This window comes from Juglans microcarpa x Juglans regia, chromosome 6S (genome assembly GCF_004785595.1).
Source record: "Juglans microcarpa x Juglans regia isolate MS1-56 chromosome 6S, Jm3101_v1.0, whole genome shotgun sequence".
NCBI lineage: Eukaryota > Viridiplantae > Streptophyta > Magnoliopsida > Fagales > Juglandaceae > Juglans > Juglans microcarpa x Juglans regia.
This window is the reverse complement of record NC_054605.1, coordinates 14,379,088-14,397,452: the sequence shown is the minus strand read 5'-3', so window position 1 is coordinate 14,397,452 and position 18,365 is coordinate 14,379,088. Positions and strand designations below refer to the sequence as shown.

The following is an 18,365-nucleotide window of genomic DNA, read 5'->3' as shown; positions in this document are numbered from 1 at the left end:
GGGAAACAAAAAAAATAAAAGAAACGGTGTCGTAATGAGGGGAACGAAGGGGAAAAAAATAGAAGAGAATGTGTCGTTTTCTCCTGCCACGTGGGAGTAGGTTCCGCGGTGAGTCCTCAAGCCGGTTGTGTATAGAATTTTCGTAAAAAAATTGTTTATCCCTTGTGCCTTCAAATCGAAGAAAATCAAGAAAGAAATTGAAAGTTCTCATAAATCTTTTGGATGCTCCTTTTATAAATATTGAAAGCGGGAAGTTAATTTTTATAATTTTTTTTTTACGATTTTAAGAGATTTCAATTGTAATCTAATACTTTTGGAATATATGCCTAAATTTAGCTAGAGTTTTCATATATTCACTATTTGCGGTGAAATTCTTAGCTACAAACAATTTCAACCAAATATGAAATCGTTTCCAAAAAGTCTTTTATGGCTCGTTATGGGCTTGTTTGGATAGAAAAATAATCTCATCTCATCATTACAACTTACTCAAATTCTTATATAAAATATAATAAACAATTCAACTTTTTCAAATCTCAAAATAATAATAATATTAAAAAATAATATTCTAACAATATTTTATTCAACTCATCTAAAAACTATCTCATTTCATATCACATCACTATCTAAACGAGCCCTATATAAAACAACGTGTGGCGACTTTTTTTTTGCCAAAAATGCTTATTTGTAGTAAGAAAAACACATTATTTGCGATAATCTTGCTCGCCACAAAAAACTATTTCTCTTGTAATGATATTACCATAAACGACAGAGTAAGGAATTAAAATGACCTCATTTAATGAAAATAAACCTAGAGATACGCAATAGTCACAAGAAGAAACTCTTCTTTAAAGAATTAAAGGCGTGTAATTTTATTTTTTTGAACTTCAATGGATAAAAAAAAAGGACGAAATCATTTCTATATGTAGGCTAAGCTTGGAATGCTCTAAAGTAAAATAAAATTGATAAGAATACCCATAGAACTTGAATGGAGAAAAAGATATATACCAAATAAACCTTGACTTAGATACAATGTAAAATACCTTAAGAAAAGACCAAAATAAAATAAAATAAAAAAATCCCAAAAAATAACTTCGAGTCATTGTCATGCTCCACCAAATAAAAAATAATGAGAAATACTCTAACCACAAAAAAATTATACAAAACAATCTCACAAACTGATGTGGCCTAATGTAATTCGTCAGATTATAAAATTACTTTTATTGTAAAGTATATCTAACGGATTAAATTAACCCACATCAGTTTGTGAGATTACTTTTGTATAATTCATTTGTAGATGTAGCAGTACTAAAAAATAATTACCTGAGATTTTGTTTCTACAGTATCCATTTTTGCTCAATTGATGGAGCTCCATTCATCATGGATTCAAAGTTGCAGTCTCCAACCTTGATTGGGAAGTATTGGTGTTAGATAAATTCTACTTGTATTCTAGTATGGAGAATATAAATTTCATATCATTAATATGACATAACTTGATCTGTAAAAAATTAAAAATCAAATCTTGCCATATCAACTATCCAAAGAGTGAGTTTTTCATGTCGGCTTGCAAGCAAAAGTGCTCTGCAATGAGCACCTTTGCAACGATCATCTTTCTCAAATGAGTAGTGATAAATATACAACATTTTACACAATACTTTTTCCAACATATTATAAAAATAAGGATATTTTTGTAAAATGATGTTAGTTTTATAATATATTTTACAAAAATACCCCTCCTTTTAAACATTGTTGTATAAAGTATTGTATAAAATATTGTGTGTTTATCATTTTTCTTCTCAAATTATAGGTATGCTGTAACAATATGGAAAGGTTTATGCTGCAGTTGCTGTTGCATCAGACATTGAATTGACAACGAAGGAGTACGATTTGATTTGTACAAAATATGTTGTAAATCAAATCATTCTATATCAATAGTGTGAGAGAGTATGTTCTCTATATTGACTTGTAAGTATAAATACTCTGTAATGAGCATCTTAGTAAAAAAATATTTAAAAATCAAATTTATGTTTTCTATACTGGCTTGTAAGTATAAATACTCTGTAATGAGCATCTCTGTAACAAATATTTAAAAATCAAATATCTTGTAAATCAAATCCTTCTATATCAAAAGTGTGAGAGAGTATGTTCTTTATATAGGCTTGTAATTAGTACAAATACTCTTTAACAAGCATCTATAAAAAAATATTTAAAAATTAAATCGTTTGTAAATCAAATATTGTTATGTTAACAGTGTGAGAGAGTATGTTCTCTATACTGGTTTGTATGTACAAGTACTCTGTAACAAGCATCTCTATAATGATAATCTTTCTCAAATTATAGATATGCTATAACAGTGTGGAATGGCTTCATGTTGTAGTTATTGTTGCATCAGACATTGAATTGACAACGAAGGAGCACGACTTGATTTGTAAAAAATATTTAAGAATCAAATTTGTTGTAAATCAAATCTTGTTACATCAACAATGTGAGAGAGTATGTTCTCTATACCAGCTTGTAAGTACAAGTACTCTGCAAAGAATATATAAAAATAATATCTTTTGCAAATCAAATTCTATTATATCAACCGTGTGAGGAAGTATCTTCTTTATGTCGACTTGCAAGTATAAGTATTCTGTAACGAGCACCTCTGTAATGAGAAAGAAAAATAATATATTTTGCAAATCAAATCCTGCTATATTAGTAGTGTGAGAAAGTATCTTCTCTACGTCGGCTTGCAAGTATAAGTACTTTGTAACGAGCACCTCTGTAATGATAATCTTTCTCAAATTACAGATATGCTATAACAGTATTGAAGGGCTTTATGTTACAGTTGTTTCTGCATCAGAATTGAATTGACGACAAAACAGCATAATTTGACTTGATTTTTATAAAATATTTAAGAATCAAAGTTTGTTATAAATCAAATCTTGCTATATCAACAGAGTGAGAGAATATATTCTCTATACCAATTTGTAAGTAGAAGTATTCTGTAACGATTATCTTTATAAAAGAAACATTTAAGGGTCATATGTTTTGCAAATCAAATCCCACTATATCAATAGTGTGAGAAAATATATTCTCTACATCGGCTTGCAAGTATAAATACTCTATAACGAGCACCTCTGTAATGATAATCTCTCTCAAAGTACAGGTCTACCATACCAGTATGGAAGATGTTCATGTTGAAGTTGTTGCATCAGACATTGAATTGACAATGGAGGAGCTTCTAATAAGTAATTTTATACAGCAATTATATTTATATATATATATATATATTGTGCTGTTGGCATATCTTTCAAAAGTGAGAAAACTAAACAAAAATGTTGACAAATTTTTGTAAACAAAGGTTTTCAAGCTCGCGGCCCAATAATCCGTATAAAATGCAAAGAATTTTAGTTTCCCTCTCAATTTTTTTAGGCAAAATTTGACACATTGTTGCCATCTATTTCCCGCACTTTCTCTCCACACTAACACAGTTCATCGGGGGTATTACAATCTTTCACGCCAACGCCGACGCCTAGCATCTGGCCTTCTCTCTGAACCCAAATCTTAGGGCTTTGGAGAAGAACGAGAGCGAGCCAGTAAACCCCCTTCGTCTGCAGTCTACTCTCCTATTGAAGCTTCTTCTTTGTCTCTTTCTAGACTCAGTCGTCACAACTGTCGTGCATTGATCACTCTGTTTCTGATTTTCGTTCTTGGTACCGGAAAGCAGCGAAGAGTGACATCGAAGTAGGAGGGAAATGGCGCTGGCCGTCGACGAGTCCGGGAGGCCCTTCATGGCAATAAAAGAGCAGGAGCAGAAGACCGGATTAGGAGGCTTGGATGCTCAGAAGGCCAAAAATTCCTCAGGCAAGGCCGTCGCTCGCCTCCTCCATACCTCACTGAGACTCAACTCTATTGTTTTTGGACTGTGCTTATGAACATGCTCTGGGTTTTTGACTTTTGGAAGATTAGGGAATTTTGAAGTTTGATCTGTCTACGAATTTTAATTTATAAGTATGGAATACTTCATCTAAGATTCTAAGTATTGGTTGCCCGGGCAAGGTAAATGACCCGATTTTGTTATTTTGAATCGTACACATCACTTGCTATTGTTGATTCTCCGTCAAACTCATAGGGTAAGGAAACAGAGGATCTTAATAAGTCAATAGATAAGCTGCATATTGAGGGGTAAGTTATCTGGGCAAGTTGGAAGTGGGTGTTTTTCCGTTTTTGTATATTATCTACGTTTACTTTTTATTTACTTTACTAGTTTATATACTTACGCTTTCAACTTTTGATGGTCAGCTCGCAAGCAGTGGGAGGAGCCCAGCCTGGTGCTCTGACCGCGTGCCTGTTGAAGAATCAATATATGGTAAATTGTCGAGCTTGTTCGCTAATTGAGGGGAAAAGAAAAAGAAACAAAAAGTAAAACGCGGTAGCGTGTTTGTTTAGTTAACTTTTCCGTTTCCTCTGGGAATGTTACAAGGAAAAACCAAAGGTTCCACTCCTGATTAGGACATTTTCATGCTTAGTGTCTATAATTTCTTTAGTGCAGACAACTTGTGGCTGGGTAATTAGGAAGAAATGTAAAGCTAGATTTTGCTTTATTTGATAAAGGTTTGTCTAAATTAAGGATTTTGGGTGTTTAAGGCTGCTGCAATACCAAGAGCCAAGGTGTGTCTATCTTGGGTCTTCCTCAAGTACAATTGAATTCATGAATTCTGTTTGATACGGTTTGCTCTTATGTGTCTACCTCGGGTCTTCTTTTGCTTTGGTTAGACGGTAACATCAGGTGTGAGTCTTCCTCATGCACAATCAAATGCATGTACATATAATTAATTGATGCACTTTAATCATTGAATTGTTTGCTAAATAAACCAGCATGGTCAAGGTGTTAGACATCATGATGTTGTTGGACGTAAAAAATTCCCAAGTTGGTTGATATACACAATCAAATGCCAATGCTCTAAGACATCTGGTTTGAATTTACTTTATAGCTGTGCCCTTTCAGCACTTGAAAAAAAAAGAAGGTGCCCCCTTTTGGTTGATAGGTGTCTTTCTCCAACAGATTTTTGTGTTATTTTGTCTCAGGAATGAAGAAAAAAAAGAGCACCATTTCTAGCACTAAAAAGGCAGCGACAACTAGCCAAAAAGAAAAGAAGCGAAATGTGTCTCAGGATAGTGAAGAGCCAACTGGTTCTAGGAAAATGCCGAAGCGAGCTTCTGCATGTAGAGATTTCAAGGAGCGATCTATTCGTATATGTGAGAAGTCTTGTGTCGTTGAGACAAAGAAGGATCAATTTGCTGATGAAGAGATTCTAGCTGTACGCTTGACTTCTAGACAAGATGATGGACGCCCAAATAGAAGATTAACTGATTTTGTCTTGCATGATGAAAACGGTGCTCCACAGCCCCTTGAGATGTTGGAAGTTGATGACATGTACATCTCAGGTCTTATATTGCCTCTCGAAGCAAGTTTGGAAAAGGAAAAGGATAAGGAAAAGGGTGTCAGATGTGAAGGCTTTGGACGGATAGAGTCATGGGATATCTCTGGTTACGAAGATGGTTCTCCAGTGGTATGGCTTTCAACTGACATTGCCGATTATGATTGCCTTAAACCAGCAAGTAGCTACAAGAAATTTTTTGATCATTTCTTTGAAAAGGCACGCGCTTGTGTTGAGGTTTACAAAAAGCTGCGAAGGTCTTCTGGAGGGAACTCTGATTCCAGTCTAGATGAGTTGCTTGCTGGAGTTGTTCGTTCAATGAGTGGAAGCAAGCATTTTTCTTATGCAACATCTATCAAGGACTTTGTCATTTCTCAGGGTGAGTTTATCTATAACCAATTGGTAGGTTTGGATGAGACATCGAAGAAGAATGATCTGATATTTGCAGAGATGCCTGTTCTTGCTGCCTTGAGAGATGAGAGTAGCAAGCGTGGAAGCTTTATTCAAGCAAATGCGCCAACTACAGGTGGGAGTTTAACAATTGGTTCAAAATTAGGAGATGAAGATGAAAAAAATAAATCTGGTTCATCCAAATCTGCAGTGGAGGAAAATGAAGATTTAAAGTTAGCAAGACTCTTGCAGGAAGAAGAGAACTGGCAATCAATGAAGCAGAAGAAAAGTCAGAGTTTCTCCTATACGTCGAACAAATTCTACATAAAAATTAATGAAGATGAAATTGCCAATGACTACCCTCTGCCTGCTTATTACAAGAACTCTGTAGAAGAAACTGATGAGTTCATAATTTTTGACGGTGATATGATATGTGACAATGATGAACTTCCTCGAAGCATGCTTCATAATTGGTCACTCTACAATTCAGATTCAAGGTTAATTTCCTTGGAACTTCTTCCAATGAAACCGTGTACAGATATTGATGTCACCATCTTTGGGTCAGGGGTTATGACTTCTGATGATGGAAGTGGATTTTGTCTTGATGCCAACCCTGGTCAGTCTTCTTCATGTGGTTCAAGAGCACAGGATGCTGATGGGATTCCAATTTATTTAAGTGCAATAAAGGAATGGATGATTGAATTTGGGTCATCAATGGTTTTCATTTCGATCCGTACAGACATGGCCTGGTATGATGCATCTTTTCTCTGACTAAACAGTGGGGATAATTTCCAGCTACTACATATCTTTTGCTTTAGAAGTTACTGACTGAAATTAATTCTGTGGGTGTGTGTGTGCACATGTAGTTTGGAATTTTAATGAACTAGTGAGATACACTCACGAATGATTATGGATGTGGAAATTATTTCATTCTAAAAGTTGTGTTGATGTTGCAAGTATTTGTAATTAGAGAACCGTTTTGCTACAATTAATGAGATATTCATACTTATCAAAAAATTAATGGGCTATTCATGAATATCTATGCACATTTGGAAGATTTAGGAATAGCTTTCTGGCTTTGTGCCCAAGCAGGGGAAAAATTAAAGGAAAAGGAATTCAAAATAACATGAAATATATGTCAATGATGTGTGTCTGATTTCTCTGATCTTCATTAGGTATCGACTTGGTAAGCCATCAGAGCAGTATGCTCGTTGGTACGAACCAGTTTTGAGAACAGCCAGGCTTGCTGTAAGTATCATCACATTGTTGAAGGAACAGAGCCGAGTTGCTCGACTTTCTTTTGCAGATGTCATCAAGAGACTGTCTGAGTTCAAGAAGGACCATTGGGCATACGTTTCTTCTGATCCAGCAGCTGTTGAAAGATATGTAGTTGTCCATGGACAGATAATACTGCAGCTATTTGCAGAATTTCCAGATGAGAAGATTAAAAGGTGTGCATTTGTGATTGGTCTTACAAAGAAAATGGAGGAGAGACATCATACTAAATGGTTATTGAAGAAGAAAAAGATAGTGCAAAAGATTGAATCAAATTTGAATCCAAGAGCAGCAATGGCACCTGTGCAATCCAAGAGGAAGGTTATGCAGGCTACAACAACTAGACTAATAAACAGAATTTGGGGGGAGTACTATTCAAATTACTCACCAGATGATCTACAAGAAGAAATTACTTGTGATTTGAAAGACGAGGAAGACGTTGAGGAGCAAGAGGAAAATGAAGAAGATGATTGTGAAGACAATAAGTTATTATTTTCAGAGGGGACTCAGAAACCTCTTACAGTCTCAAGAACAACTAAATTATGCTCCATGAATAAGGAAATAAACTGGGATGGGAAGCCTGTCGGAAAAACATCCACTGGTGAAGTGTGTTATAAAAAAGCCATTGTTCATGGTGATGCAATTGCTGTAGGGGGTGCTGTTTTAATGGAAGAAAATGAATCATTGGACCTTCCCATTATCTATTTTGTTGAATTCATGTTTCAAGCATCAGATGGAAGCAAAATGTTCCATGGCAGAATTTTGCAGCAAGGATCTCAGACTGTTCTTGGCAACGCTGCTAATGAGAGGGAGCTATTTCTGACAAATGAGTGCATGACCTTGGGATTGGAGAATGTTAAACAAACAGTTGTTGTGGATGTTCGCTTAGTGCAATGGGGTCATCAACATAGGAAGGATAATGCTAATGCTGATAAAATTGATAGAGCACGAGCAGAAGAGAGGAAGAGAAAGGGGTTGCCACTTGAATATTACTGTAAAAGCTTGTATTATCCTGATAAAGGTGCTTTTGTTAGTATTCCCTATGAAACTATGGGTCTCGGGTCAGGCTTTTGCCACTCTTGCAAAATAAGAGAAGCACAGGAGGACAAGGAAACTTTTAAATTAAATTCACGTCAGACTGGTTTCATGTACAGGGGAACTGAGTACTCTGTTCATGATTATATCTATGTCAGCCCCCATAACTTTGTGGTGGAAAGTCTGGAGCATCTGACTTTCAAGAGTGGAAGGAATGTGGGTTTGAAACCTTATGTTGTGTGCCAAGTGCTGGAGATTATTGTCACAAGTGAAGCTAAAAGACTTGAAGATAAATCTACAAAGGTTAAAGTTAGAAGATTTTTCAGACCAGAAGACATTTCAGTTGAGAAGGCATACTGCTCTGACATTCAGGAAGTAAGAGCTCCTTTAAGAAACTCATGTTATTCGAAGTACATGGAATACCTCTATGAGGTTTCTTTGTCATTTTTTTATTTTCTTGGTGAATGTTTTACGAATTCACCTGCATTTCCATCCTTGATTTCTTGTAACCTTTTCTCTTAAGGTATTTTCATTGTTCAAATTGTTAGGTCTATTTCAGTGAAGAAACACATGTTATGGCTATCGAAAACATAGAAGGTAAATGTGAAGTCCGAAAGAAGTATGATGTTCTGGCATGTGTTGCTCCTGCTATCTCCCAACACATTTTCTTCTGTGAATATATGTATGATCCTTCTAAAGGGTCCCTCAAGCAGGTACCCGGATTTCTCCACTCGTCTTGTATCTCATTTACAAATTTGATCAATACATGGAAATGGTGTTATTTTATGATTTCAAAATAGCTTCAACTTCTGCAAGTAATATTACCAGACCATTTACTGGATGTACAAAAAAACTTTACTCTGTTGGAGTATAAATTTTCTTCCTCTTTCTCGGGGACAGTTGCCATCTCATATAAAACTAAGATACTCAACTGGGGATGCGGATGGTGTTGCTGCATCTAGAAAGAAAAAGGGCAAGTGCAAAGAAGGAGAGGATTTAGAATATGAGAAGCAAAGAGAAGCGTCTTGGGAGAATCGGTTGGCAACATTAGATATATTTGCTGGTTGTGGTGGCTTGTCAGAGGGATTGCAGCAGTCTGGTAAACTCAATCTCTTTTTTTCTGATGTATTTTTTCTTCCAATTGCTATATTAAAGCACCTCATGATTTTCATTAATTGTCATCCATCAATGCAGGTGCCTCATTAACCAAGTGGGCAATTGAGTATGAAGAACCTGCTGGAGATGCCTTTAAACTCAATCATCCAGAGTCAGTGATGTTCATTAATAACTGCAACGTGATTCTTAGGTAAACAAATGTGTTGACATAATTCCTTTTGACCCCCCGCTTCTGTAATTTTTGAGTGACCTGTCATTCTTTTGTACTACAGGGCTGTGATGGGGAAGTGTGGGGATGCTGATGACTGTATCTCAACTTCTGAAGCTGCAGAGTTAGCTGCAGCTCTTAGTGAGAAGGAGATTAATGATTTGCCACTTCCAGGGCAAGTGGATTTCATCAATGGTGGACCTCCATGTCAGGTTTGCCAGATGTTTGCTTCTTTTCCTCCTATCCAGTTTCTGTTGATATGTGATAAACCTTTGAGCCTTTATCAACAAGAAACTTAACGAAAGCCACATTTCTTTCAGGGTTTCTCGGGAATGAATAGGTTCAATCAAAGCACTTGGAGTACAGTTCAGTGCGAAATGATCTTGGCATTCTTATCCTTTGCTGATTACTTTAGGCCAAAGTACTTCCTTCTAGAGAATGTGAGGAACTTTGTGTCTTTCAATAAAGGACAGACATTTCGTTTAACTCTTTCCTCACTCCTTGAGATGGGTTATCAGGTAGATATTGCATCACTTCTGATGTATATTTTTTAAGCATACATACATTCATCTGTGTTTTACATATATAGATATGTAAATGGACCATCATGCATAATATATATATATATATATATATATATATATATATAAACCCCAAGGGGTTGGCTTAAGTGGTAAAGGTTCAAGGTTGGAATCCCTCTGGTGCAAATAATCTCTAGGGTCTATTGGATTGGGTGATTTTTCCCTTGAATTACTTGAGATACACTTGCAGGAAACTCTTTGTTAAGGACCTGTATGTCGGAACGCTGTTCTCGGACAGTCAGTGCCAATAAAAAAAAACATATGTATATATATCATAAAATATAAGTCGATCATGTCTGTATCTGAGTGGTATATGTTTGCATCTGTTTGCATGTGGGTTCATTTGCATGTCTGTGTGGATCTTATGGATGTTGGTTTTGTTTGTATAAGGTGAGGTTTGGTATTCTGGAAGCTGGAGCTTATGGTGTTTCACAGTCAAGAAAACGTGCATTTATATGGGCAGCCTCCCCTGAAGAGATGCTCCCAGAGTGGCCAGAGCCAATGCACGTCTTTGCTGCCCCGGAGTTGAGAGTAACATTGTCAGGAAATTTGCAGTATGCTGCAGTCCGAAGTACTGCAAATGGAGCCCCTTTCCGTGCAATAACTGTAAGAGATACAATTGGTGATCTCCCAGCTGTAGGGAATGGTGCCGCTAAGATAAATTTAGAGGTATATTTAATATAATAGACCAAAAGAAATGTAGAAATATACAATTTATGTATACCTTCACCCTAACTGATAACTGGCCTTGAGCCAGAGCAAATATGGATTGTCTGACTTCTGACTTTTTGTTGCTCAGTATGAAAATGACCCTGCCTCATGGTTTCAAAAGAAAATTCGAGGGAATATGGCTGTCTTGACTGATCATATATCAAAAGAAATGAATGAGCTCAATCTTATTCGGTGTCAGAAAATTCCAAAGCGACCTGGTGCAGATTGGCATGACCTTCCGGATGAAAAGGTACAAACATAACTACTGGAGTTCTGAGGTTGTTATTGGCCTACTGCCTGTATGTGTTGGCCTTAAATAGTTTTGTAAATGCTATTTCAATAAAATGCAGGTGAAGCTGTCTACTGGACAGATTGTTGATTTGATACCATGGTGCCTGCCTAACACAGCTAAGCGACACAATCAATGGAAGGGGCTGTTTGGAAGGTTGGATTGGGAAGGGAACTTCCCAACTTCCATCACAGACCCTCAACCAATGGGTAAGGTGGGGATGTGTTTTCACCCCGATCAGGACAGGATCCTCACAGTTCGTGAATGTGCTCGATCGCAAGTAAGAAGAATTCCATCTCCTTTGGTCTCACTAATTGCCATGATAAAAAACTAGAAGAATGGGTTTCAAAAAAGGGAAGGAAATCATTTTGATGAATTAAAGTTTATTTGAATTAACTATAAGATGTGATTAAGTCAAAGATCTATGCTCAAGCCAGGAAAAAGAAAATGTGAGTGAAGAAACCTTTTACTCCTTCCCGAAACTAAGCCTAGTAATTCTGGCTTCTGAGAAATATTTGGGAATATGGACATGCATGCATGACAGTAATAACAAGATTTATTGAGCTAACAAGTTTACAATCCAAACAAGTTACTCAAGAACTGAATCCAATGCAGGGTTTCCCAGATAGGTACCAGTTTGCTGGTAATATCCAACACAAGCACAGGCAGATTGGAAATGCTGTACCTCCTCCTCTGGCATACGCCCTGGGGAGAAAACTGAAGGAAGCTGTGGACAGTAAGAGGTCTACATAGTGTATCAGTGATCATCTTGCATTGTCTTTTGGATTGACCGATGCACAAAGCAAATACATCTTTCTTCCCAAAGGATGGACAAATTAATGTGGATACTTCTGCCTAATTCGATGGCTTTTTTTTTTTTTTTTACTTGAAAGATAAAGTATTGCATAATTTCAGTGTTATCCACAATAACACTGCATAATTCAAGTCGCACTTGTTATGTTGCTCGTTCGATCGAGTGGCTTATTATCTCAAACAAGGGACGATAAATCATTATTTAATGATTTGAATTATCAGGATTACTGTATTATTATTGCTTTTTTTATTTTTTTTTCGGTGTTCTGCAAAAGTTCTCAGAAGGCCAAGCCCACCTGCAGCTGAAATATTTAGGTATAGTAGTTTTAGGTTTAATGAACTTTTATGCTACTATTTGACCAAGAAGTTTTGTTAATATATGATTTTTTCTCTTATATATATATATATTTGCACTTGTTGAAATGAGAAAAAAAAAACAAAAAACAAAAAACAAAAATCGAAAAACCTGATGTAGTTCATATTGAATATATAAGCATGCTTTATGGGAAAACAAATGATTCTTCAATTGCTCTTAAGAATAATCCAAAATTGGGAATGCCATATTACGAGGAATCATTATTTTTCCAATTATTTCCCAACGTGTGTTTACTCACATTCCAAGAATATTAAAGCCCTGTTTGGATTAAAAAAATATCACATTTCATCATTACAATTTTATCAAAATTTAAAATCAAATATAATAAATAATTTAATTTTTTCAAATTTAAAATAATAATAATATTAAAAATAATATTTTAACAATATTTTTTTTAATTTTTATCTAAATCATTTCATCTCAAATCTTTTAAGTACGCTTTAATGGGTTCTCTCTCTCTCTCTCCCTAAGGTGGAGTTTGCATCTCTGATTCTGCAACCCCCAATGCTGAAGCCCCTAGTGCTCTTGCTGCAATTTCAAGTGCACAAAAATAAATTTGTTTGTTTCCCATTAAAATAAAACGAAATCAAAACCCAAAGAGAAGAACAAGAGGCTCCCAAAAAATATCCATCAGAAAATTATGAAAACTAGCTCAATTGAAATCATTATATAAAGTTATAACTCCGGTCATTCTGCGGAACTCTCTTTCATAGTACTACTGCGATTTGGAGATTACCTTATACACTTCTCCAACTGGTATAATTAAGGACACTCCGGACCTTCCCAGGCACTACGTACCCATACAATTAGTCTTTATATAAACATTGATATCCCAAATGGCCCTCTCCACCTTGCAATGAAATAATAAATAGTCCACATATTTACACTTATTCTTACATATACAACACCAATCAATAATAATAATTTTTCATTTCCTCAAGTTCTTTATGGTAAAAACTTTCTCAAAGGAGGCAGTACTACTCCATCCAACATTGAGTGTCAACATCTCTCTCTCTCTCTCTCCCCTAGCTTAGTAACATATATAAATAAACAATTTTCTTTGAATTTTTGTTTTGTTTTGTTTTGAAGGACCCGAATACAAGTACACAAAGATGATATATAGCTGTACCGGTTCGAGCCTTTTCATACGTACCTGTCTGCTTGAACCATCTTAAGTACGTGCATGCCTCTAGTCAAGCAAAATTTATTAATATTCTTGTGCTGCTATGATCCGGTTCTGTTCAAAGAGGTCATAAGCATGTTTGGTTCTTAAGAACAACAGCACACTACAAGCTAGTCCCAGAACTGATATGCATCCCCACCAAACGAATGTCAAGAAATAGCACTGCCTTCCCATGCATACTTGATCATCCGAATCTGACATTATGTTCCCTAAACCAGAGCTTATGTTTGCATCATAAACTAGAGCAGCAAGACAGCCATATACGAGAGACCCGATTGGGATATTGGTGATTACAATGTTGTGGTTGACACCTACGCTGTTGGGTCCAAAAAGCTCTGATGTAATTGATACAGCAGCAGCAAAGATGAATCCGGAGCTCAAGCCAACCAGTGCAGTGCCTACATGCAGTGCTTCCCCACTGCCTGATGCTGCTAGCAAGCAGAAAGCAATTGGGGTTGGCAAAAGTGCAATGGCCAGCCATCCAGTCCTCGCGAAATAAAACTTCCTGCACAAGTAATAGTGGTGTTGTTTAATTCTGTCTTGAGACAGAATGTGAGGTTTGTTAAATCTGTCGTATGACAGATTGTTGTCTCTTAGATGGTTTATTAGTAGAGTTATAGCAATGGACTAAACCATATCAGTCACAAAGAAATTGGTGTATTGGAGCGCCTTAAAAGCAATAATTAGTTTGTATTCTGTATGTCTCAGGTTAAAGTTGTAATGTCCCGTTTATGAATGAACGGAGTTTGTTCTACCTTCAAAAAAAAAAACAAAAAAAAACATCCTCGATCCATGTTGATTTTTTTTGCAACTATCTTTACCCTCTTTTTTTTTTCCTAAAAGTAAGCAGTACTGGTTAAGCAATAGTTGTCATGATTACTTACGCACGTATGTAGTCTGGTGCAGCTGAAAGCAATCGGCCAAAGAAGGAGAACGATGAATAGAGCGTAAGGAGAGTCGTGGTGTCTGAACTTTGTCCCAGCGACTGCGCTATTTGTCCTAGATTGTTACTGTACACAAGTCCGATTGTACCTCCACAAAAATAAGCAACATAGTATAGCCAAAAATCTAGCCTTTGTACTAGGATTCGTGCTGTGTGCTCTTCCCCGAGCATTGCCAACTGATCCTTGTATATTAATCTCTGACAACACCATTGAACTTCCCCAGCTTTCTGCTGGCTGGTGATATCCACAGTTCTATTTTCGTTTAAAAGGTGAGAGAAGGATCCATTTCCAAGAGGGACAATACTACTACCTTGACGGGAAAGAAGCTCTTTATGCAGTTCAAGATCCTCTGAATCAATAAGAACGAATGCAGAGCCTTGAAGGCGGAAGCTAGAATGAATGGTGCGATGAAACCAATGTTTAGCATAGACAACACCAGGGATACACAAAGGGAAAATTAGGAGGGCAATGGCTCCACTAAAAAGGAGACGAGCTGCTGTAGTATCCGAGGTAGAGGAACCAAAGAGAAGAAGGTAAATGCCAGTGATGACTGCTAAGAAATTCAAGAACAGAAATATAAGGGAGTCCCGGCGAACGGCGTCGGGAAGAAGAGGATCCAGAGGCGGTTGCCGGAGAATTGGGATTAGTGATACAATAGAAGTGATCAGAGGAATGAGGGCATTTAAAAGAAGATAGAGAGCATCAGAGGAGGAGTCAATTGCACTAGCAGCAAGAGTGTATAAGGCTGCACTTACACCATTGAAGCTTACTGTGAGTGAGATTGCAAGGGGTCGATTAGCAGGAAAGTTTTTGTTGCAAAGAACAAAACATACAGTGTTGAACCAGCAGATGCTACACCCGGCCAACAAACACAGAAGAAAGACCTGCATGATGCATGCGAGAGTGAAAATACTTAACATATTTGATTAAAGTTCTTCCTGCATGCATGGTGCTAGCTAGCTAGCTAGAGTAGTAGTAGTAGAAGTGCAGAAACAAATTTGATGAGGTACGTACCAGCAAGAACATGATCATGATGATCATTAAAACAAAAGGCAACAACTACTTACCATATTTGTTAAGAGTACTGTTATTCTAATTTTCTACTCTACACTTATATTTACGTGACATAATTTAATTTAAAAGATAAATTTTAAAATTTAAATCTTATAAATCTTATCATTTAAGTGATGTGGATGATGTATTGTACAATATTCACCGACTTAAGAATAAAATAACTGCGATTTGGATAATGAGATAAAATGATTTTAGATGAAAGTTGAATAAAATATTATTAAAATATTATTTTTTAATATTATTATTCTTTTGATATTTGAAAAATTTGTAATTATGAAATGAGATGAAATCACTATCCAAATAGGACCTAAAATATCATTACTACTTTTTTAAACTTCAAATTTTCAAAGAAAAACATGTTTTTTTTTTTTTTTTTCTTTTTTAGTTCAACGAAATATTAGCCATGACTATATATATGGGAGAACCGAGGGGCTGACAGAGATATTAAAAATTCCAATTTTCAGCCACCATTCCACTAGTACTCTTGGAACTTTAGGCAACTGTCCTTCAAAACGCCCAGTCCATGATATGAACAAGCTAGCTAGATTAATGCCATGAACCTTATAAAACATGAACAAGATCAGCCCAAAATAATACTGAATATTGCAACTCAAACTGATGATCTCTGTCTAAAAAAAATAGAAAAACAACAAAGGAAATATATAAAAATAAAATTTATATATTGATGTGATTTAACGTGATATGTCAAATTATAAAATTATTTTTATTATAAAATAAATTTAATAAATCACGTGTACTTGCGTTATGTCAAGTTTAATTTTGTATAATTTTTATGGATGGGTCTGCTTTTTAAAATACCTATCAGCAATTAAAAGTAGCATAAACGTCAACAACAACTTTGTCAGCATCGGTCATTCCTCTCTCACAAACTTTGTTCCCAACTACCAGTCCAGGTCTCGAGCTACCAAAAAGTGCTATAAAAACCCTTCCATCTTAACATCTCTATTAATCATATCCACACAAAAAAAAAAAAAAAAAAAATTCAGACAAAAATAATAATATTAGGTGCTTACATCTCAATCACAATTTTCAACGAAAGAAAAAAAAAAAAAAAAAAAAAGGAAAAAGAGATAAATATAAACCGTTGGTAGCTCGACACATCAGCAGGGGGAGGTCCTACGTACATGGGAAATTAATTGGCAATCACTTGGTAGTCTTTGTAACTTAATTGTATGGATTTCTTATCGATCCATTGAAAGAAAGAAAAATAATTTCGAGTTTGATTAAATATAAATTTCCTGATCGAGACTTCTCTCCAATACTTATTTATTCAACTCTTAAATCATAAATATTATTTAACTCAAAATTTATGACACTCGTAATTTTTTTTTTAATTTTCTATAAATATATTTAAATGTATTTATTATTTATAAAGAAATCAATTTAATCAAACTCAACTCAACGTTAAAATAGTATTACCAAGAAGTAACTCTCTTTTCTTAGCAGTACTATTTTATGAAAATGTCCGAAAATCTGAAATCCCACCAAGTACTGCAGCTCATAAACCAGGAAAATAAAAGAGGGTAGAAGGACAGTAGAAGAAGAAGTGCAGTGCTCCTAAAATCTTAGAAAATAAATGATATCAAGGCTGAGTGTGTTAACTGGTTAATATTGTTCTTGGCAGCATAGAATTAAGCAGTTTTAGGGTTGAAAGAATTGTATGAATTGAAGGTACTGTTCTGTCAAAGTAGTACTGCCTCCAGTATCAGGTAGAGAGAGAGAGAGAGAGAGAGAGAGAGAGCATACCAGGAAGTAAGGCAAGGTTATGATACTCCTAATCACAAGCCACTGAGTGCCATAACCAGCGAGGCCCATGAAAGCAGCCATGAACATCACCACCCAAAGGGGAAAATACATCAAAGCCAGGCCAGAAGACCACCCAAAAGCCTTGCCAAGGTCGGAAGCCACGGCCAAGTAATTCAGCTGCACCTGAGAAATCCCAAGAACAGATTTGAAAGCCGAGGAGTAGGCTGAAAAATCGAAGTTGGTGCCGGTGAATGCCTGAATCCATATGGTGGCCACCAATATCATCCATTTTCGTGACTGCCCCGGCATGACGCTATTATATGTCAGCAGCAGCTAGCACCACAAGACCAGAAGCCCCCCCGCCCGCCTCCAAAAATTAAACTGTTTTTTCTTTCTTTTCTCTATGCATATAGCACCCTGTCTATGCCTATTTTATAGATAAATGATAAACTACCAATTAATTTACTTAACTATCGAATAAAATAATATTTTTTAAAATTTGATTTTGAATTTAATTTTGATTTGATTTATCTTTGAAAAAATTATATTTTATGAGTTTTTGGGTTCTCGAAATGTCGTCTCATAGGTAGTAAGAAAACATTACTTTTGTCCACTTGATTTAACCGTCTTATTTCTATTTGATCGTTAGTAAAAAAAAAAAAAAAAAAAAAAGTAAGTTTTATTTAATAATTAAGAAAGTAATTTTAAATATTTTTAAATATTTTTTATTTTTTAAAAATATTTAAATATATAAAATAAAAAAAACACCACGACAGTACGCCGCGGTAAAAATAAAGCGACATAGTAACCCGACCCTACCCTACCTAACGCCGAGTCTCAACAGCCCGCACTTCTGTCCCATTTTTTTTTAAATAAATGTTTAAATTTTTAATTTTAACTACTGTTAAGTGGTCACTGTCACTCGTATAGTAACCCCCTCCTTTAGAGAAAGTTGGAATAATCACCATCAATTGACAAGTGTCCATCCGAAGACAATTCATGTAGGTGGTCGAAATTCACAAGCAGCGCCATATACTCCCTTTCCAGAGGTGGGGCAAATTATTTTTAATAAAATTATAGTTATGAATTGTGTATATGAAAAGTATTTTTTTAAAAAAATAAAAAATTAATTATTTTTATATAAATTTTGTATTTACTAATATTTTTAAAAATAAATGTA

The 18,365-nt window shown here is 35.6% G+C and overlaps 2 protein-coding genes across 2 annotated transcripts; one reads left to right on the top strand and one right to left on the bottom strand.

Moving 5' to 3' along the window:
- Positions 1-3,273: 3,273 nt before the first annotated feature.
- LOC121236993 (DNA (cytosine-5)-methyltransferase 1-like) lies at positions 3,274-12,073 on the top strand. Its single transcript, XM_041133541.1, has 12 exons — positions 3,274-3,846; positions 5,071-6,562; positions 6,989-8,498; positions 8,672-8,836; positions 9,024-9,222; positions 9,318-9,429; positions 9,512-9,659; positions 9,768-9,965; positions 10,419-10,697; positions 10,828-10,989; positions 11,090-11,308; positions 11,644-12,073. Exons 1-12 carry the CDS (start codon positions 3,738-3,740, stop codon positions 11,779-11,781), a joined length of 4,731 nt encoding a protein of 1,576 aa, XP_040989475.1. The 5' UTR covers positions 3,274-3,737; the 3' UTR covers positions 11,782-12,073.
- A 1,057-nt stretch (positions 12,074-13,130) lies between these two features.
- Positions 13,131-17,619, bottom strand: LOC121236994 (protein NUCLEAR FUSION DEFECTIVE 4-like). The gene is made up of 3 exons (XM_041133542.1): positions 17,186-17,619; positions 14,285-15,228; positions 13,131-13,905 (listed from the first exon to the last, which is right to left on the bottom strand). Exons 1-3 carry the CDS (start codon positions 17,492-17,494, stop codon positions 13,425-13,427), a joined length of 1,734 nt encoding a protein of 577 aa, XP_040989476.1. The 5' UTR covers positions 17,495-17,619; the 3' UTR covers positions 13,131-13,424.
- Between the last annotated feature and the right edge of the window lie 746 nt (positions 17,620-18,365).

Coding starts and splice junctions, on each gene's coding strand:
- LOC121236993 (XM_041133541.1), top strand. CDS start 3,738: ATGGCGCTGGCCGTCGACGAGTCCGGGAGGCCCTTCATGGCAATAAAA. Junction 9,223..9,317: donor AGAGGGATTGCAGCAGTCTG/GTAAACTCAATC, acceptor CCATCAATGCAG/GTGCCTCATTAACCAAGTGG. Junction 9,430..9,511: donor AACTGCAACGTGATTCTTAG/GTAAACAAATGT, acceptor TTTGTACTACAG/GGCTGTGATGGGGAAGTGTG.
- LOC121236994 (XM_041133542.1), bottom strand. CDS start 17,494: ATGCCGGGGCAGTCACGAAAATGGATGATATTGGTGGCCACCATATGG. Junction 15,229..17,185: donor TAACCTTGCCTTACTTCCTG/GTATGCTCTCTC, acceptor TGCATCATGCAG/GTCTTTCTTCTGTGTTTGTT. Junction 13,906..14,284: donor GCACCAGACTACATACGTGC/GTAAGTAATCAT, acceptor TTACTTGTGCAG/GAAGTTTTATTTCGCGAGGA.